This window comes from Prosopis cineraria, unplaced genomic scaffold (assembly GCF_029017545.1).
Source record: "Prosopis cineraria cultivar Desert tree isolate PC_DT_omini unplaced genomic scaffold, ASM2901754v1 PC3, whole genome shotgun sequence".
NCBI classification, from domain to species: Eukaryota; Viridiplantae; Streptophyta; class Magnoliopsida; order Fabales; family Fabaceae; genus Prosopis; species Prosopis cineraria.
The window spans coordinates 27,416,150-27,438,750 of NW_026555334.1; the positions used below are offsets into that span (position 1 = coordinate 27,416,150).

The following is a 22,601-nucleotide window of genomic DNA, read 5'->3' on the forward strand; positions in this document are numbered from 1 at the left end:
TTTCAAAAAAATCTTATTGTGATTTATGAATTTGAAGGAACTTATTTTAAAAATAATCTAATCCACAAAGTCAATATGTAACTTTCCCAAGGAATAAAGGACTAACCCATTGTCATGTAATCTTATAATTTACTTGAAAAAAGTTTATCCATACAGCCAAAAAAAGAAAAAAAAAAAAAAAGAGTTAATCCAAGTCAAGCTCATATTTAAAATAAAATTTAATCCCTCCAGACTAGAATACAAGTTATAGTTAGTCAATTTACGATGTACAAATTTAGTTAAATTTTAAATTCTAAAAGTGTTATATATTTTATATTTATACTCTCATTAAATACTTTATATAAGATTTAAATAATAATTAAAAATTTTAATGCATGATTTTTTTAAAAAATGTAATAAATAAAGTAGAAGTATAGTTAAAAAATAAATATAAAAATTATCCAATGTCTTATATTTTAAATTAGGTAAATTTTTTTAAAAATATCTTATATTGTGCTCAAGAAGAAATACTAAATATGCAAAACAAGTGTACAAAACAAGCGTCGGAAGATCTGGGTTTGGTCTGGGCAACATATAGTCGGGAGAGGGAAGGTGAACAGAGGATGAGTAGCAAGGGAGGAGTCAACAATGGTAAAGGTAGCAATGGGATTTTGGGGATTCCCGCGGGGTCAAGGAAGATGGTTCAGAGCTTGAAGGAGATTGTCCATAATTTCCCTGAGCATGAGATCTATGCGATGCTTAAAGAGTGTAACATGGACCCCAACGAAGCTGTTATCGCGCCTCCTCTCCCAAGTTTCTCTCATCCACGGTTTATACTCTTTCCTTGTGTTTGATCTAATTTAAGCATTTATTATTGTTTATTCTGGGCGTCGAGGACATTGGTCTCGTCTTGTTGGCTCATTACTTTTTAAGAGCTTGTTGAGCGGATTTTATGGGGGGGCTCGAGAAATCAAAAAGCTTGCTGCCTGTAGCTTGAGATTACATATTTTTGAGTTTACTGAAGCTATGCGGGTCTAACTTGAACTTTTTGGTTGTTGATTGGAATTCAAGTTACGTGCTTTGCTACTCGCTCTATATGTTGTCTTCCGTTAAACTTGTCTTTTAGCCCGCCTCTCTTCGCTTGGAGCTAAAGCCGTTTCAGTGTTAACTAGGATCCCTCTGATCCCTATCTGACAAAATAAGCATTGTTTTAGAGCTTCTCTTGTATTTGTTGTCATAGATACCAATAGGTCTCCTTTTCACATTTAGAGATGTAAACTTCGATTTTGTAGATAACAAATGGGAGATATAGCGGTCAGAAGGCTGGTGATTTATCACTTGCTTGTAGCATTGGGATGTCTTATTTCTAATTCTTAAGTTTATTAATAATGGGGTAGATCCTTTTTCATGAGGTGAAGAGCAAACGAGAAAAGAAAAAAGAGGTGCGTTTCGCGCGGGAGGCATACATTTTATTCTCACTACTTAAAAATTTAATTTGTATTCGTCAATTAGCTGCTCATAATTAGGAGGGTATACAATAACTATTTTTGTCTTTTCTTTTTATTTAATTTTGGCTTTCTTGGGCGCAGTTTTGTATTGTTCAAATTACTTACGTTTCTAATATACTTTGCGGGAATATTGATATGTACACGTGCTTTGAGATAAATTCTCAGTAGGGTAATTTAGAGGCATGCACATTCTTTTGCAGATGGATGTAAAGAGTCACTTTTTATCCTTACATTTCTCCTTTTTATTTTTACCTTCCCCCCTCATTTTTGATTTCATATGGGTTTCTTGTCTTTTTTACGGGTTCTTGCTTATTGCATCAGAGTAAGGACCCGATTGATACCAGGTCACGTGGGACAAATAGCACATCTAGTCGTGGGGGCAGGACTTGCACTGACCGTTATGGAGGACGTAATGGCACGAACCAACTAAGTAGTAATGGTATGTGGATTAGAAGTGCTATTTTCTTTTACAGCTTACTAATTTCTTACATACTGCTAGTCAATTACTCCAAAATTTAAAATTCATACAAAAATACAACATAATTTCCCTGAACTTCTATCCTTTTGGAGGTCAGGTTCTGGTCTCCTGCAGGGAAAACCTTTGCACAAGAGGGAAAATGGAGCACATGTTTATGGAGGCCCAAACGCCTTCTGTATCAGTTCTGCAGGGAATAATGTGAACCGGCGACCATCATCCGACAGGTTTCTTTACTTTGTTTTTATCTTAGTTTGGGGCGGTGGGAGAGGGTTCATTGACCATGTTTATTACGCCCTTCTTTTTTTCCAAGGCTGTGCATCAGGATACTAGTGTCTAGTACTACTAGTTTTTATTGTCCAAATGTGTAGTCAGTCTTTACTCCGTTTCAGTTTTCCATTCTAAACGTTCACTATGCATGTGCATTGAATTGTGTAAATGATGAATGATCTATTTTATTTCTAGCCTTTAAAGTAAATATCTTGGCATAATCTTCCTGTCCTATATAAATTACTTTTTGCTTTCAGCTTACTGATCATATTCATGATATTGAAGCTCGTGTTCAACCGTGTTTATCTTTATCTCAAATTAAAGCTATTATTTTAGCATTGAGTGAAATGTTTCTTGTAATATGTTGGGATATGGAGGTTATTTTTGAGAGCACAATTTTGTGCTGGCAGGTATTCATGATCACTCTGTATCTAGTGTATTTGGGTCTTTTTTGTTTTCCAATCTTTTTTCCTGAAGTTATAGGGTACTTTAAAATGGATTTCTTGAATTTGTGACTAAACAATGTGATATCTTCATCAGTCTGCATGTAATATGTATAATATGCCTGATGGAATTGGAAGCAAAGACATGGCACATTGATTTAATGGACTTTCTATGGTCATTTAATGCCTGTGATTCAAACCAACTATTTATACGTGTTTGTCTATGTCTACACTCACATGCACACAACTATATGCCACCACCTGCATGGGTTAGCAATGTACGAACTAATTACATTCATTTGCCGCTTTACAAGTGTTACTTGTCAAGTAGTAATATTTATCCAACTCTTGCAAGTTCCCCCCTTTCAATTTGATAGATTGACTGTTATCCTATTCTCAAACAGTTGGTTACAGATTACTGTGCCTTACTTTCAATTTGAGTGCATATTGAGTTTGGGGAGGGAACAACTAAAATGTTGGGCATATGTTGGTTGAAAATTGGCTTTTCAGAATTATAATATGCATTTTTTTATTATGTCTGGATATGGGTATTCGTTTTTTAGGTATCTCTGGTGGCACATACAATTACCTGTCGGTTTAAATGTGATTACAAGCAGTTAGGCACCGAGCTTGTTAGTATTAATAAGCAGGCAAGATATTGTCCTCATGAGTTGTTCTACATTGTTGCAGTGATTCTGTGGCTACTGAAAATAGTAAAACATGTGGCATAGGCATGGTTGACGGGTTATCTTCTGCATCACATCATGGTGGATTGCATTCTGCTTGGATGGGGGTCTCTGGCCAAATGTCAATGGCTGATATTGTTAAAATGGGCAGGCCACAGGTCAAGGCATCCATGCCTAACTCTTCTATCCATAGTGGTAATCATCAAAATGTTTTGGCTCCTCCAGCAGCATCACATCACAATTTGTATCCATTGCAAAGTCATGCTCCAAAGGTTTTAGAGACAGAAAGTGATCAAGGCTTTACCTCAGCCAGAATATCTCAGAGAATAATGAATGGCCTTCAATTGATCACCATCCAGCTGTTAGCGTATCTTCCGTTGTTGATATGCATGCAAATTCTGATCCCTATGCAAACTCATCTAACTTGGGTGAAATTAATTGGCAGCAGACACCCCTCTTTGATGAACATGTAGATGAAGAAGGTTCTGTTGAGATGCTGACAATGCTGAGCCTGCTTCTATATCTGCTAAAAGTATATCAGATGATAATGCTGGCGGTGCATCTTTTGATGGCAACTTGTACAAGGATTTAAATTCTTTCCAATCTCACAGCCATCCTTTTGATAATAATGAAGGTGATCACGTGCTTTATATTTTGTATTGTCTTTAATATCTTTTCCTGCTTTTACGTCTCTTGATGATATGTCTGTGAAAGAATTCTATTGTAGAGAGTGAAGCGTGTATGAATTGGGAGTATTGAACTAGTAGGTAATTAGAGCACTAATTTCATTACTGGTGTGCCTTGTTCTATGCATGTTAGAGGTTAAACAAATAGATGCCAATATATCTTAAAACATTATGGGTTAAAACAGCAGGAGGAGCTACTCTTGTATTTTTCCCTTTGATGAATTAACCTGAAGTAATTACTGTTTTAGTGGTTTTTGTTCACTTTTTTTGTTTCCCCCTCTTTCTGTGTGAATGGTAAAGGTTGCGGATGTTGTTATTGTAATACAGTTACAATCTGAAGCTCATAGCTGCCTATGATTTATAGAATTGTGCCTGTGTAAAGTCTCTGTCTTAAATTCTTAATTTCTGCCTGCCAGCTGAAAATGGTATTTCATCAGTGGCTGCAAAAATGGAGACGCTAAATTACACGAAGATGATCAGGGGCCAGAATCAGAGGAGGACCATCCATCTGTAGTAATTCCAAATCACCTACAACATCACAATCCAGAATGCTTGAATTTGAGCTTTGGAAGTTTTGGATCTGGAGCAAATGCTGCATTTTCTGGATCTGGGCAATTTGCATCTAGGCCCTTGAAAACTGACATGGAGGAGACATCTGCAACTACAGATGCTTCAACGATTGAGCCCTCAGATGCAAGGTATGTTGCTTTTGTGATAATGTACTTTGTTGTAATTTTCTGTCTTTCAAAGTTGTCTAAAAGGATTTTTTTTTTTGGGACAGAAATTCTGACTATTACGGGGATGAACATCTTACTACTACGTCAGATGGAAATTTGGTGCATAGAACTGGTGTAGGTGCTGAAACATATGAATCTCCTTCCATTTCAAAACCAGAGGTTTTAAATTCTGCACCTGCTGAAACTGCTCCGGGAAGTCAATATTCATTTCCTCAATCTTCACAAGGATTTACTTATGAAAACACCCAACAACCAGATGTCCCATTTCCTCATTCACAGACAAGTTCACAGATGCAAAACCTAGCTCCCTTCTCAAGTGTTATGGTAAAGTGCTTTAAGTTGAAGATTCATGAAACTGCACTATAACATATTTCATGGTGCTGCATTTTCTGGATCTGGGCAATTTGCATCTAGGCCCTTGAAAACTGACATGGAGGAGACAATCTGCAACTACAGATGCTTCAACGATTAGCCCTCAGATGCAAGGTAATGTTGCTTTTGTGATAATGTACTTTGTTGTAATTTCTGTCTTTCAAAGTTGTCTAAAAGGATTTTTTTTTTGGGACAGAAATTCTGACTATTACGGGGATGAACATCTTACTACTACGTCAGATGGAAATTTGGTGCATAGAACTGGTGTAGTTCCAGAGGTTTTAAATTCTGTCACCTGCTGAAACTGCTCCGGGAAGTCAATATTCATTTTCAATCTTCACAGGATTTATGATGATTGGACATTATTACTTTGTGTTGAAAATTGAGGAATATTTTATTCCTATTGCTATGGTCTATGAGATGAATCAGTTTGACCTTTTATCACCAGAATTTGAGCTGATTGTATAAGTCTTTTTGATAAAATCTGATTTTAGGATTTCACTCCTCCCAAGTTGCTTTATTAATAAAATCTGTCTGCAATTTAGCCTACTCTAGCTGAAGCGTAATTTGTACAATAAATACACCGCATCCATTTCTTTTGTTGTGTTAGTGTATTTATAACAGTTGGTAACGTTCTAGTTCCCCCCCTTCTTTCTTCCATTTATATTTGTCAATCCTGCTCTACATCTAAATTTTAGTTTTGACATTTTAGCAGGCTTATACAAATTCTTTGCCGAGCTCTCTGTTGTCTTCAACAGTTCAAACGTCAAGGGAGGATATCCCATACTCACCCTTCCCTGCGGCACAATCAATGCCTACAAAATATAGCAACATTGCATCTTCAATTGGTGGCCCCACCTTATCAGTGTCAGAGGTGCGCTTCTGCTTTAGCATATTTAAATTTCTTTGGACAGTGCCCTTGATAGAAGGAGTAATTTTTTGACAAGCTTCCCAAAAGGGTATTTTTGTTCTCAAGCTAGAACTTTTTTATTTAAAAAATTGTTTATACCAAAAGAACTTGTTGATTTTGTTCTCAATGTGTCTTTGTAAATAAATTTCATACCATTTAATATAGGCCCTATGTGCTGGTTGTTTTGTAAATAAATTTCATCTATTCATTTCCTATGTGCTGGTGTGTGTACCTGAATTTCATTTATTCTCTTTGAATGTATTAGGATGATTCTTTTCTGTTGACTTTTGGTAATTCAGTGACAGTGGAGCATTTCAGTCATGTTTGGGTGTTGCTATTGAGTATCAATCCTGGATTTAGGTTTTTATGCATGTTGATTTTTGTCAATGACCATTTTAATCAGAAAGCTTTGTTAGGGTTCATGAATAATTTTATTTTAATACCTGCCCCTCACATGAAAATCCTTTGGCTTGAATTGCGATTAAAACAAAGGCTAACATGCCTTGTGCTGAAATTCAGTCAATGGGGAGCAACAAGGATGGATTTTTAGGCCATTTATTATATAGGCTTTGATGTATCATATTATTTCAATGACCATTTCAATTTAAAAGCTTGAGCTGTTAAGTGCATGTTCATTTCAATTCTCAAATGCAGGTCCAAGTAACCTTTTAGTTAAAACATCAGTTGCATGCAACTTTGGAGGCAAATATGTCAAGCATAGAATCCTTCTTCCACTTTTTCTCTAGTGAAATGTCAGTCTATCTCTAAGTGTTTAGACTTGTTATGTTGCATTGGATTTAAGGCATGCTTCTAACAGTCTTGTTATCACAGTAAAGTTTCAATGACGAGCATGCCCCAAGCTGTATTTCATTCAAGACTTGTCTCAGCCACAATTCCTTTATTATTCCTTGAGCCAAAGCTCTCAATTCAGATTTAGCATTGCTTTTGAAACAACTCTTTGCTTCTGGCTTCTCCATGTAACTAAATTTCCCCACATAAAAGAACTATAGCGGGAGGTTGACCTTTGATCTTCATAGGTTCGACCCCAACTTGAATCAGTGTAAACTTCATTGGATCTTTGCTCATATTTTTTGAAGAACAGCCCTTTACTAGAAGTACCTTTCAGATCTGTTAGAATCCTATAGACTACCTCTATATGACACTTTATTGGGCAGCTCAATATTGCCTGGCTATACTAACAGCAAATGATATATCTGGCCTCATATGAGAAAGATATATCAGTTTTCCATCAAGTTTTTGTTATCTCTCCTTGTTAGTTGCTTCTTGCTTTTCTTAGGTTTCCTCCTTCTCTTCTTCACCTTCCTCATTTGGGTTTTCTTCCTCCTCTTTTCCTTCTTTTTCTTAGGCTTCTTTGGTTTCTTGACCTCAATAGGGGTTTTAGCAGGTCAGCAAGCCTACTTACTTATCTCCTTTAGAAGATCAAGTATAAATTTTCTTTGAGAAACATAGATTCCTCTTTGTGACCTAGCAACTTCATCCGAAGAGAATATTTTAGCTTCTCGAGATCTTTGACTTCAAACTCCTTTCCAAGGGCAGCCTTCACTCGTTCTATCCCCACAAGATGATCTTCGATGAGTATTATTTCATTGACACTGGCAATAAGATACATTTCTTGCTTCCCTTGACTTTAACGAATTTTTTATAGTCTGACAGGGCTTGCTTGTAACTTTTGGACTTTAAGACTCTTGAGAAGCTATCAAACCAAGCTTTTGGTGACTGTTTCAAGTCATATATAGATTTTTCAGTTTATTGGCTTGAGTTTCTTTGCCTTTATCAAACCCGAGAGGTAGATTCTTATGGGCTTGTTCTTTCAACCCTCCATTCAGAAAAGCATTTTTGATGTGAAGTTGGTGGAGAGGCCACTCAAGATTAGCTGCTATAAATAGTAAGACTTTGATAATATTCAGTTTTGCCATTGGAGTGTTTCTTCATAGTCTAGATCTTATGTTTGGGTCGACGCCTTTGTGACCAAGCATGTTTTCAGCTTGTCAAGGGTTCCATCAGCCTTGTATTTAGGATGAACACCCATTTACAACTCATTGTTCTCTTTTCTTTAGGTGGTTGAACAAGTTTCCATGTCCCATTCTTTTCTAAGGCCCTCATTTCTTTCATGTAGCACTCCGCCATTCAAGGATGCCTAGGGCTTCCTATATAGTCTCAAGTCGAGACTCTCAGGTGCCTTCACGTTATCAGGATTAGTAACAAAGGCCCGATATTGAGGAGAAAGTGCATTGTATGAGACAAACCTCTTTATTGGATGAAAAGTACATGGGCAATGTTGCTTCCACAAAGCAATAGGAAAATCAAGATCAGTTGTTCTATATCATCTAAATCTCCATGAGTTTTTGCTTCAAGAGCTACCTTTGGTTTTGACTCTCTTGATGGTTTAGGTACAAGTTGCTCACTATCTTTTGATTTCTTTTTCTGAGTGTAAACTGACAATTCTCCCTTTTGTGGTCTTTGTGCATCTCCTCCTCTCTGCCTGCATAAGAGGATATGGTGTTGTTGGTAGAGTAGGTGGAGGTAATGGTTCAGGAGGTGGTGGTGGTAGAGCAGGTGGAGGTAATGGTTCGGGAGGTGGTGGTATTACTGGCTTAGTTGGTGTTAACCATGGCTTAGGAAGCACCAATTCTTAGTTAGGTTCTTGTTCCCAAGTCTAAGATTGACCTATGCTCTCCCCTTAAATTGAAGGATTGGGATAGAATGGAATATCTTCATGAAAGATGACATCAAGGTTGACAAATGTGTGTTTGAAAACAGGGTCAAAGCATCTGTATTTTGTTCGAATAGCAGAGTAACCAAGGAATATGCATTTGATAGCTCGAGGTTCAAGTTTATTGCTTTGGTGGTTATGGACAAAGGTTGTGCGACTAAACACACGAAGTGAAAGATTGGTTTCAAAATGGGATGTGGAGAAAACCCTTTGCAATTTGTGGATAATGGTTTCAAAGGATGAGATTCGATGGAGCATATGGTTAATTAGGTATGTGGCAATCAAAATAGCAACCTCCAATAAAACTTCGGCACATTGCAGGTAAATAGATACTACTCAAATGACCCCTTCTCATAATGAGAATGTATATAACCCTATTCCGACAAGGAAATCTCTTGTAAATTCCAGGGTACTCCTTTATTTTTATTCAATTAAGAATTTTTTTTTTGAATTAAGAATTTAAGTATATGTTGATTTTCCTTTCTGCAACCCCATTTTGTTGAGGTGCATGGGCACAAGAATTGGTATGGACAATACCATGCATTTGATAGAAAGTACTAAAAGATTGGTTGAAGTACTTAATGTCATTATTGGTGTGTAATACTTGGATGGTGGTATTGAACTAGGTTTTGATCATGTTAAAGAAATTAATGAACATGGATGCAGCCTCATACTTGTTTCTTAACAGAGAAACCCAACAAGCACAAGTATGGTCATCAATGAAGGAAATAAACCATGTTTTAGTTTGATTGGAAGTACAAGATGACCTGCACAAGTCACTATGAATGGTTATGAAAGGTTTGGTGGATGGTTATGTGGCTTTAGGAAATGAAGTTCTATGGTGTTCGGCAAGTTCACACACTTTCCAATAAAGGTCACTAATATTCAGGTTTGGGCATAGAGTTGGGAACAATCGTTTAAGATAATGAAAATTAGGGTGACCCATCCTTTCATGTCACAGCATAAAATCATTAACTTTAGAGGTAGATGCAGAGTTGTGACAATCGTTGAGTTACCAACTCGAGCGAGGACTTCAAAATAGTAGAGCCCCTCGTACTCCTTAGCACTTTTGATTGTCGCTCTGGATGATTGGTCTTGAAACACACAATGGGATGGGAGAAATTTTGCACAACAATTTGATTGCTTGGTCAATTGACTGATTGAAAGTAAATTGCAACTAAGCCAAAGCACTGAAGTACAAATTTTGACACTATAGAATTTGAAATTCGAATACTCTCTTTTCTTGCCATAGGTGTGCTAAGGAGCCATTTGCAATTTGTGGGTAGCTGTTAATGTTTTCCATAATTGCAGGATGAAATTTTTCATTTAATGCACAGCAATTGTAGAGCATGTCATTTTGTGTTGCTTATCTGTGATGGCGTTTGCTGAGTTAGATTTGTGTGTGATGTATTTTTTTGGGCTTATGAGAGAGGGTGATTTTATGAATTCGGTCATTTGATAATTTATCCATGTTGATATGCAGGCTCTAAGAGCAAGCAGCATCTCTACGCCTCAACCTAATCCACAACAATCCTTGCCTGGTGCTGGCATTGCCACTGGACCTGCACTTCCTCAACATCTCGCTGTGCATCCCTACTCCCAACCTACACTTCCTTTGGGACATTATGCTAATATGATAAGCTATCCGTTTTTGCCTCAGAGCTATACCTACATGCCTTCAGCTTTTCAGCAGGCTTTTCCTGGAAATAACACGTACCACCAATCTCTTGCAGCAGTCCTTCCACAATATAAAAACAGTGTTTCTGTCAGCAGCTTGCCCCAGTCAGCGGCTATTGCATCTGCATATGGTTTTGGAAGTTCCACCAGCATTCCTGGAGGGAACTTCCCTTTGAATCCACCTGCTGCTCCTACTGGCACAACCATTGGCTATGACGATATCATTAACTCGCAGTACAAGGACAATAATCACTTGATATCACTACAGCAGGTACAAAGATCTTCAGCCTCAATACTTTACCTTGGTTTTCATTTCTTCCCTGACAGTTTCGCTGCCAAAATAGAGATGGATCATTTTGGAAAATTCTGTTGCCATGGTTTCATCTGTACCAAAGTTTAAAATTTTCTTTTCACTCGTGTTTGTGAGAAAATGTAGCCCCCAGACTAAGGATTTTGACTTCTCATTTGGAGCTGTATTTCTTACCTGTGAAGTTCATGCGGACTATGTTTTTCTTGTTTTGCTAGAATGATAATTCTGCGATGTGGGTACATGCACCTGGCTCCCGAACAATGTCTGCAGTTCCAGCAAGCACATATTACAGCTTTCAGGGACAGAATCAACAGTCCAGTGGATTTCGGCAAGGCCAGCAGCCTTCACAGCATTTTGGACCCCTAGGCTATCCTAATTTATACCATTCTCAGACAGGTGTTTCTCTGGAACATCAGCAGCAGAATCCTAGAGAAGCATCCCTAGGCGGATCTCAAAGCCAACAAGCCACCAAGCAGCCTCAACAACTATGGCAAAACAGCTACTAATCCTATGTCTCCTGGTATTTCAGGCTCTGGGTGTGAGTTTTTAAAGTGGCCGAGCAGGGGCGTTACGGTCTAATAATTTAAATGTATCATTGTTTGGTCTAAAAGAGACCTTGACTGTCTGCTGCCCTGTGCCACGAGGTTGTATTCTACACCATTACTGTCGTGTTGTTTAACTTAGGAACTAAGTGTGCTAATTTGGTCTGCTTGGTACGCTTTTCGCCCGTTATACTGTTCTCTTACTGGTTATAGTGGAAAGTTCTTTGCATACTGCCCTATCTACAGTCTCAGATATTGCAGCCATAAACCCGCAAGTTATAGAATGTTACCCCAGAACTAGACCAATTCACAGCGTACTGTCTTTTTTTTTTTTTTTTTTAAAGAAGACTTATTTTAAAGTTGTCTTAGGTAAAATGAGGATAGAAAAAGAAAAGATTCACTTGTATGGATACTGCAAGTATGCGGATGGGCACTCTACTTTTTTCCTCTTCTCAAAAATGTATTTCAAGTCAAGTGGTTTTTACTGCGATTGAGGGGAGGGAGTAAGTCCTTACTACAGCCTTCAATTCCTCAATTTGTGTCTCTAAATACCAGGGATTGTTGGCCAGAAAATGAATATGAATATCTCTGAATATTAATTTTGGTGTAGAGGAACTGTTTTTTATATACGTCTGAAAACGAAATTTATATTTACATTAGCCCTAAGATTACATTATTTCAGTACTTTTGAATGAAATGAACAATGTCGTGACCGTTAGATCATGGCTTTAAAAAACGAACCTTGTATTTACATTTTATATGGCCCTAAGACAGAAAACAAGAGCGGGAACAAATGACGTGTGGAATGCCTTTGTTGTCTGAAAGTGTATTTGTCTGTCTTTCTAGTCTATCATACATTATATTTACAATTGTTGTAATTTTTGGAGCGAGTATTTCATTAATTTGTATGATAAGTTTTCTTAATAACATTCCAACCAAATTATACTTTTAATCTTTTAATTTTGTATAAAATTTCAGTTTGGTCTCTCAATTTTATATAGTAGTTTTTTATTTTTTTTAATCCTAATATCATTAGCTAAAAATGATGACTTTTGGTTTTGTATCAATCATTATTATTTAAAAAAATTAAATTTAATATGTTAATATTTAAGAATATTTTATCAATATTTAAAAACTTAAAACGTTTTTTTAATTATAAAATTAACGGTATTAAAGTGAAAAGATTGGAAAAAAAACTTTACAAGATTAAAGGATTAAAATGAAATTTTATATAAATTTAAAAGATTAAATTAAAAGTATTATTACAGTATCTTATATTTACCAAAGAAATATCATAAATAGCATTTAATTAAACAAAATATAATTATAGCAATGCTTATATTGGGTTTGGTCTAAAAACTGTCATGTAGATACTGCTGCAATCTGTGCTCCCGCTCTAATAGGCCCAAAATTCTCAATGGATTCCCCGATCAGGGTCGAACAACCTTGTCATAAAAAATAAATAAATAAATAAATAAATACCGCCATCTCGGCGTACATTAGCAACCTCCGGCGATTAGTGCTGCGCATGTTAGCCCAGCGAACTACTTTACTTCCAGTTTCTGCGACCGTACGTTTTACCATTTCCGTGGGACGTGTCGGAACCACCTCCATCTCCACGTGGCAAACTCCATCTCTTTGTCTTATAGCTTCAGTTATTGAATGCCTCAATGATTAGCATTGTTATTATGAATTTTATTCTTCGTATTCCGGTTATTATTTTCTCTGTTCAAGCTCTCTTTGGAGTTGCAAGTCTCCCAACGCTTGATTTTATATATATTCTTTTCTTGCCTGTTAGCATCCAGTATTCGTGCTTATTCACGTCTATAATCTGAGTCCAAATTTTTGTTCTTCACGTTGGGTTATTCTTGGTTCGGGTCATTATCGTCATGATACTTTTGTTTGGCGCACATGATTATTTGTTGATGGATCATAGAGTTAACAGGGCATAGTTCTCTAGATGGCTGTGTTCCTAGAGACTGATAGCAAATCTTTTTAGCTGTTGAGAATATGAAGTTGGGTGTTTGGAAGGGGGAAAAAAAAAAGGGAAACAGCTATGGAACTCTGTTTAAATGATCAGTACTATTGTACTAATACAATGCTTAGGTATACTCTTGCCTCTTGAACATGAAACGTCCCGGTTCGTTGGAAACCAATGCACCAGGAATGCTATGCAGTGATTGAATCTCATTGTGTTTCACAGACACAAGAACGATTTTTTTTTTTTTTTTTTGCCCAGTTAGGGTCTTGATTAAGATGGATAGGTTTCCACTGAAACTAATTCTTTGATCTACTGCTTATTTGCTTAACATACCTGACTAATTCTGATTTCTAACCTGAATCCTTGAAAATTTTACTCGTTGTATTCTCGTATCTTTTGCCTCACCTTCGTAGGGATACAAAAACTAGCGAACTCCATTCTTGAGAAAATATGTTGTATTGGTTAGCTAGACTTGGAACATTTCTATCAAGACTTTTATGCAATCTTTCCTTGGAGGATGGTTTAACCATGATACTACCTACATCCTATCTTGCCCTTACATCTTACCTTACCCTTGTCATCTAAGTTGATCTTATGTGACATGCAATCTTTGTTTAATTTAGCACAAGAGGTGCAAGAATAGTGAATTATTTATTCGCTTGAGCCTTTTTTTCAGTAAAATACTGTAGTATCCTAAATACACAGTTAACTAGTCTTCCTTCGAAACTGCACAACTAATTTATGGTCGCTCAGAAAATTTTTCTATTGATGATCAAACCCAAGGTGTGAAGTCGAACTAATTTTTTCAAACATCACATGACAGAACCTGCCCTTTATGGAGCTGTTTATGGAAGAGTGGTGTGCTTTGTGAAGTTTCTATTCCTAAGATACCTTGACATGATGGTTTATGTTGGATGCTTTATTTCACATATACCCTGAGATGGAGCTGAAAGTGAGTGACATAAGAGACCACTCGCACTCCCTGGGCCAAAAGATGAAACCTGCAAACGTTAAAACTTGTGATGTTAAGGATTATCATTCTCAAAGTGACCTTTGGACTGATGGGCTTATTTGTGCCTTTGAATTTGTTGGAGGGAAAAAAAAATCAGTTCAATCAAATTCCCCCAAAAATATCCCAGGTAAACAACAAATGGACGTTGTGCATCCTAAGATGCATGTTCCTACAGATGGTTCAAGAGGAGCTTCCCTGAGTCCAGACGGAAACAAGTTATCAGAGTCATCATCTACATTTCATTTAAGTGGTAGTCGGTTGCATACCTTGGGTGACAGAGATGGCCATTTTTTTCAGTATAACCAATTTAATGCTGCAGAAAAATTTGAGCATAGTCATTGGGTACCAATTGGGTGGACAAGAATTTTGGAGCTTGTCCAAACAGTTCAGGTCAATGCAGTCTGGGCCTCTCAGCAGTTTGAGTTTGCAGATGATGAAGATGATTTCACCGTGGCAGATATAGCAGCTCCCTATAGGGAGCGTCCATCGGGGCCTGTATGGTGGTGCAATGTGTCTGCAGGTCACCGCAACATTGAGTCGTGGCTTAGAAATGCTCAGTGGCTTCATCCTGCCATTAGTGTAGCTCTAAGAGATGAAAGTCGGTTAATAAGTGAGCGGATGAAACACCTTCTCTATGAGGTGACTTGTGTTTTCAGTTCTTCTACTCTTCAATGTAATTATCTTCAAAACTGATTTTGGACAATCTATTTTGCTAAAGATCATTTCCATGTGCAATATCAAGCTCTTGATGCCATATTAGGCTAAGCTCACAAAACCAGTGACAATGTCAGCGAGAAAATCAGAAATGCATATGCTAAAACTTTAAAGAGGGAAATGACTTCCATAAATTGCAAAACTTTAGGAAAAAAAAAATTGAATATGAATTGTGCACAAGACGATCTTTGAATGAAGTTTGTGTTAAAATAGCAAGTATTTTGAATTTCTTCAATAGCTTTAGCTAAGATCTGTATAAAAGTATTATCTTATATCTTCAATAGCGTTACTTGTTTGTTTCTGGTCTGGGGGCTTGTTGGGTTGCTGTTTGTTAGGTGAGCATCCGTAATATGAATTAAAAAAATGAACTGCTGTTGGATCATGGATGAGCAAGATGCTTTGTTGTTGATTCTGTATGTTGATAGAATGATAGTATATCAACTATTGTCACTTATAGCCAAGTAAGCATGTTTCCAGTGCTAAGCGTTTTTACGTACAGGTGAGTAAATGCTTGTAAACTGTGATTTGTATTATATGCCTTCAGATCAAATAGAAAAGCTGTGATAGCATAATGTTCGCCAAAATGATCCAGTTCCTTCTTCTTTGTAACTATTTTTTAAAATCTATTGTCAGCTAATAATTCTAATTCACAGCTGTGTGAATGATCTACTATATGTATGCTCAACTACTTGATATGATAGATGTTAAAAAGGAATCTTCTTGTTAAACAACATTTGCAACAAAGAAAGATTTTTTCCCCCTACTCTATAAGGCCTTCTCTCTTCAGTCTCTAGTTTCTCAGTTATTGCTAAAACTGTTCTCTTGTATATAGGTCCCAGTCAGAGTTGCTGGAGGTCTGTTATTTGAGCTCTTGGGACAGTCTGCTGGTGATCCCTTTGTTGATGAAGATGACGTCCCTGTAGTACTTAGGTCTTGGCATGCGCAAAACTTCCTAGTGACTGTAATGCATGTAAAAGGATCCGTGTCAAGAGTGAATGTTTTGGGTATCACAGAAGTCCAGGTTTTTCTTCCTTGGCTTATTCTTTTGATGGCATCTAGTCAAAAGTTAATGATTTACCATGTGCATTCTCCTTTAAAAAGATGTTTTATTGCTTCAGCACTGTGCTTTGGTTTAGGAACTTCTTTCTGTTGGAGGGTATAACATGCCAAGGACTGTGCATGAAGTTATAGCACATTTAGCGTGCCACCTTTCTCAATGGGATGATAGGTACTGACAACATTATCTGATATCTGATTTATTTGATATGAACAATAGCATTTGAACCAGGTCATGTATGCAGTGTTATATCTCATGTTCAATGCTGTGTTCTATGCTTTCGTTTTAACTCTTTGTGACATCTTTGTTTTTTCCTTCTGTGGTTGCACATTTGTTTTTCTGTGAAGAAAACTAAACCGACAATTGCCTTATAACTTGACACATTTTTCTACTGTTTATATGCTTTAGGGTACCTAAATCTGTTATTATTCCTAAGATGCTATCTGGTGGTCCCTGGCCAAAATTAAAAAAGGGTCAATGTTTGGTATCGTATCTGAATGGCTGAATGTTGTTTTTTACTCTCTCTCGCTGTAGGTTTCAAAATTTGTAATATGCAAGATAGTGATTTTATGGAGATAAGATCACAAAAACAAGAAAATATAAAACAAAAACAAAAATGAGGCGAAGTTCATGATTGTGATTGGTATGGCTTGTTTCCTCTCAGAAATTGACTATATATGGGCTTATTTGTACCCGAGGCATGCTCTTTAAAAAAGTGGCATTTGTCAGGAATTGGCCTCATGTTTGCATTGAGGCACGACTCTTCTTTGGTTTAACAATCTTCTTTAGTTATTCAGGTTTTTCCGTAAATCAATATTTGGGGCAGCTGACGAGATTGAATTGAAGTTTATGAACAGGTTCGTGACTATGCATTATGTGTGGGTATTCAAATTATAGTGTTACTTTAAAGTTTAAAATTGCTCTGCACTAAATTGAGAGTTTTCCTTTTGACAAGGAGAAATCATGAAGACATAAACCTTTTAAGCATAATTCTTAATCAAGAAATCAGAAGGTTATCTAGACAGGTATGTTGATTCAGAAAACACTTCTTTGAAGAATTTTCTTGTCTATTATGAGCTACATGAGCAATAGTGAGCCCAAGTATATTTCTTTAGATCATTTTTACATGAAGTATGCCATTTATTTTTATTGTCTTGGCCAGCTACTTTCTTGTTGAATAATTTCTATGGAGCTTTTGTCAACATTGGGTGTGTCCTTTGACGTAGGAGCAGTTTCTTATGCTCCTACTAACAAAGTTACTCACATGAAGTAATATTATTTATTGGTTTATTTTAGTTGGGAAAATGTGCTGCTAATAATGATTAATTTGTCTCATATTTAGATGACAGATTTATCTAAACAACATCAATATCTTGCGTTGTAAATGATGAAAACGACAGATGTTGGGGTTGTAATGGAGGCAGCATATTTAGTCTTATAAGGAATAACTGTTGGTTTATAGAGATATGGAACATCTCACTGTGTGTTGATTATTTTAATGTTAATCACTCAGGCACAAATATTATAGCCATTACTTCTCGGTTTGTATGCACTATATGGGAGACTGGGAGAGACTGGAGCGTTATCCTTTGTCCTTACTGTTGTGTTTCCACTGCAGGTTATCAGAGTAAAGTGGTCACTCCATGCGAGAGAGGAGATTGTGTTTGAACTTCTCCAACACGTCAGAGGCAATGTGGCTAGAAATCTGTTAGAGGGAATAAGAAAGAGCACAAGGGACATGATTGAAGAGCAAGAAGCAGTTCGAGGCCGCCTATTTACCATTCAGGATGTTATGCTGAGCAGTGTCCGTGCCTGGCTTCAGGTATTGTTGCCAAGTTTTTCACCTATGTTTCTCTCTCTCAATCATAGGATGACATTTAGGTCCGATAAATACTCTGCATGTCTCATCCTGTTAAGTTAGTGATCGGACCCAAGATGGATAGAGAAAAATAAGGAAGATAAATCTTTATTGACATATGAAATCAAAATTTAATTTCATAATATTAATAAGAGAACATAGAACTGATAGAAGAAAGTAAAAGAAATAAATCTATCAAGATAATATAAAACAAGAATCTCGTTCTATATTTCTCTCAATAGCCACGCTTAGAATCTCCAAAAAGCCAAAAGTCTCAAAAGTCTGTTTTATTCATGATATGCCTGCTACTAAGTTGCTAAACATATTTATAATGCTAAATACAATCTAAAATGATGAATAAAATTTAGTTAACTAGATAATTAAATAAAACTAAATAAAATTTCGTAGAATCTATATCCATATAAAATAGTAAATAAAATTTAAAGAACTAAATATTTGAACAAAATCTAAATAATTAGATATTTGGATAAATATATAGATATCTAAATAAATATCTAAATATCTATATAAAATCTAGATAATTAAATCCCTAAATAAAATCTAAAAATATTATTAAATAGAAAATATCTAAAATAAATTAAAAATAATATTTATTTATAATATTTATCTTCTCAAATCACCCATTATCTCGGAACTCTATCAGTTAGCATCCAATCAGAGTTTGGAGCATGTTTGGGCAAGGCAGCTCGATCTCTATCTTGCCTTATATTCCGTTAGGATATAAATCTACAGAACTATCAATGATAACATTTGAACTTATAACTAAAGAGATGAGTATCAGGTGATAAAATACCCATGGATATGGGTGTAAAATAGGAAGACACAGCCCCCCCCTTCCAAAAAAAAAGTAGAGAGAAAACTTTATATACTTAGCCTTATATATTTAATGTGTTTGTTTTCAATTAAATCAAGACTTGTGAATCTTATATGAGTTATTTATTCTATAGTAAATTCTTATTATTAATTTAATTAACATATTAAGATCCATTTGTCATGATTTGATTAAATATGAGTATATTAAGTATATAAGATTAAGTATAGAAATCTTAAAGAAAAAAGCATAATGATATAGTAGATGTTTGACAAAATGAATAACAGAGAATGGGAATCGTAAACTTCATCCTACTCCAATCCATTGTCATCCCTGCTCAAACAGTATTCAAAATGATTTCTCCATTACTGTTCCTATATTAATACCATAACCGTCCGTGCTTCTATTGAATATTAACTAGCTTTTACTACCCCACATGTTGCATGGGGAGCATTAAATTATAGGATGTAAATCTCATTCAGTGAACATGATTCTTTTAAATGTGTCTAATTGCTTCATGCATTAGCAGATTATTATATTTAACACCTTAACTGTAAAAACTTCATTCTTTATAAAAGTCATGCAAAAGGAAGATTCACAAAGACAATGTGATGTGACCGTGAGATATGGTCAGACTTATAAGAGGAGATCAAGGGGGCAGTTGGGTGTAAAAGGAAATATCCCTTGGGTCAGGATTAATATCCTGGGAGTCCAAAAAAGAAGGATTATGTCATTATGTTTTGGTAGGGTGGCTTAGATTTAGTCTTGATACTGAAGTCACCTTTTTGCTTGCTTTATTTTGCTGTATTATGTTGTTGGCACTCAAAGATGTTTTAGGAACAGTTAGCCAGAAGTGAGGAGAGTGCTGGTCTCTCGAACACCAGTGAGAGGCCTTGTTCTTGTTGCTGTGTTTTTTCATTTGGTTTGTAATTTCAGTCATAAGGAATAGGGTTTTGGCTAGAATCAGTGAGTTTCTCTTTGTAACACTGATTCGGTTCATATGCGTTAATATCAAAACCTCAGAATTTCCCTCATTTATTTCTCTTTGCATTAAAAGCTTAGTTCTATTAGTTACTATAGAGTAGAGCTCTATCACAATGAAACCAGATTTGTCTACCTAAAACAAAAAAACAAAAAACAAAAAGAAAGAAAGAAAACATTGTAGGAGGCATGAGCATAGCATCAGCCATGTTCACACTAACTCATGATATTACTGTTCCTATATTAACACCATAACTATCCGTGCTTCTATTGAATATTAATTCAGGATAGAAGCCTGCGGGTGACGCATAATTTAGGCGTATTTGGGGGATGTGGTGTTGTTCTTACCATCATTACTGGACTATTTGGAATCAATGTTGATGGAATACCTGGGGCAGCAAATACGCCATATGCATTTGGTGTCTTCACGGCCATTACTTTCTTTATAGGAGCAGTGCTGATTGCACTTGGTCTGGTTTACCTCGGACTGAAAAAACCTATTGCCGAGGAACAGGTTGAAGTTAGGAAGCTAGAGCTGCAAGAATTGGTGAGGATGTTTCAGCATGAAGCAGAGACTCATGCTCAAGTCCGTAAATGTGTTCACCGACATAACTTACCTCCTACTGCCGGGGATACTTTTGACCAGGACGCAGACTACGTTCTCATACGATAGAGGTGCTGTAATCTAACTTCTCAAGGTTGATTTCAGAAAATTCAATTAATGTCCTGAAGTTTGTATGAAGTAAACTGTATCCTAGTTGGTATAGGGTATCTAACAATCATAGCAAATTAATTTATTCTCAGAAAATGTAGTATAAGTCAAACCCTAGAATAGGATAACACCCTTTGGGTCTTGGGATGTGATAGACTCCTAATGAAAATTGCTGGTGACCAGTTACTCTTTTTATCTCTACACTAAAATCTTATTTTATCCTTAAATACAATGAGTGTCATGATATTTTTGAGTAATTAAATAATTTGCTCTTGTCCTGAAAAAGGGGAAGAAATATTAATTAGATGTTTTATCCACTATCACTATAATATTAATTGATATTATTAGAGGCAAAATTAAAAATTATTGTAATTTAATGTAATTTTAATTGAATAACAAGATTTTATTGGCATGTGAAATTTGGTTAAAAATATTTTATGTATAAGGATAGATGGAGTATGTTTCAGAATATATATTTTATGAATTTTTACCTTTCAGGTGTTGAGTAAAAACCTCTCATCTCGCAACTAGTTCAGCAAATTTGGGTTTTGTGTATCTGAACAAGTTAATTAAATTTAAGGGGAAATTTTATTACGGATGTGAATTTGATAAAAATAACACTGATGTTGAAAATTAAAATTTTTCTGATTTTTCTGTACATATTTTTCATTTTTCATTTTTGATTCTATATTTTGATCTTTTTTTTTTTACAGAAACTTTATGTATTTATAATTTGAAAAAAATATGGGTGTTGTAATAATTTTTAAGAGAACCAACAATAGCTTTGATCCTTCAAAAATTGTCTTTTAAATGCATTTTAATTTAATATCATTTTTTTGTGTTTTAATTAAGAATATTCTGAGTCTTTTGCGTTAATTTTTGTGATGATATGCATGAAGCATCAAAGTTTTTGACATTGGATTGTGAATCAGTATGGAATTTCCAGTTAAACAGCGAGTTTCAAGGCTGCAAGCATTTTTCATTGGATTGTGATTAAACATGTGTAGTACTGTATGATTATTTACACCAACTCATTACCATATGTCAAGACACTTGCATTTTTTTTTTTTGCAAAATACTTTATAAATAATTTTGCACAATTCAAATATTCTTGTAGGAACTTTTCTAGCTTGGAACAATAAATTTATATGATTTATCAAAAATAAAAATATAATAATATTAATTAATGATACTGTTTTTTAAAAAAGTGTGTTTAAATAATATCGTAAAGAGTAGAGATTCAAATTTTAAAATGATTCAAAATATCAAAATGTTCAAATCTCGTGGTTAAAATAGTATTTTTATGCAATTAGATATTTATTAATAATAATTTCTATTTATATTTGTCTATATATTTTTATGCATAAAGTATGAAAAATAAATTTTAATTCTCATTCTTATATGTGGACATATTAATGATTCAAAATAAAGTAAACAATAATTATTATAAAAAATAAAATAATGATGATGATGATGTCTATAATTTTAACTAGATTTTTCATTTTTTGGACAAAAGTCGATAACATTTTTTTGACTAACATGTCTTCTATGGTTTTTCAAATTAACATGATTAGTAATTAGAATATTAACTATTAATTAATTTGTGCCACTAATTAAAATGTAAAATATATATGCTTCAGATTTTATATAACACGTAAGAATCACCCACATGTGATTTAAAATAATTTCATAAGTTTATAAACATTTTATATTTTGATCAAATACATTTCCATGAAAATATGAGAAATAAATTACATTATATTTATAAATAAAAAAATATACTATGAAAATTTTAACAAATCACGTTGTTTGGCCAAACAAATCATGTTAATTATGAACCAAAAATTGTGACTTATTTTTTAAACACTATATAACATAGCATTCAAATTATTTTATAACAAATTACAATTTCAAGCATTATTACACATCCCTATAAAGTGAAGATTTGTGCATTAAACTCCTGAGTTAAAATAAATTCATGATAAAAATGTAAATTTAAAATATAAATTTGTAAGAGTTTATTTCCATTAATAAATAATTATTAAAAATTTATTATTAAATAATTAAAATCTAAAATATGAGTGTAATTTAATTTAAATATATTTAAAATATAAATTATTGAAAT

At 34.9% G+C, this 22,601-nt stretch overlaps 1 protein-coding gene and 1 pseudogene across 6 annotated transcripts; both read left to right on the forward strand.

Annotated features, from left to right (window-relative positions):
• Positions 1 to 515: 515 nt before the first annotated feature.
• On the forward strand, positions 516 to 11,568 carry LOC129305495 (uncharacterized; annotated as a pseudogene).
• Positions 11,569 to 12,848: 1,280 nt separating this feature from the next.
• Positions 12,849 to 20,685, forward strand: LOC129305809 (uncharacterized). Of its 6 annotated transcripts, none has more exons than XM_054945917.1 (8): positions 12,849 to 12,949; positions 14,134 to 14,961; positions 15,869 to 16,057; positions 16,173 to 16,264; positions 16,891 to 16,950; positions 17,049 to 17,118; positions 17,712 to 17,915; positions 20,051 to 20,685. In XM_054945917.1, exons 2-8 carry the CDS (start codon positions 14,218 to 14,220, stop codon positions 20,435 to 20,437), a joined length of 1,746 nt encoding a protein of 581 aa, XP_054801892.1. In that variant the 5' UTR covers positions 12,849 to 12,949; positions 14,134 to 14,217; the 3' UTR covers positions 20,438 to 20,685. The 6 variants fall into 6 exon arrangements, with proteins under 6 accessions (XP_054801892.1, XP_054801893.1, XP_054801890.1 ...); XM_054945918.1 differs by having other exon boundaries at positions 12,876 to 12,952; XM_054945915.1 differs by having other exon boundaries at positions 12,884 to 12,983.
• The last annotated feature ends 1,916 nt before the right edge of the window (positions 20,686 to 22,601 follow it).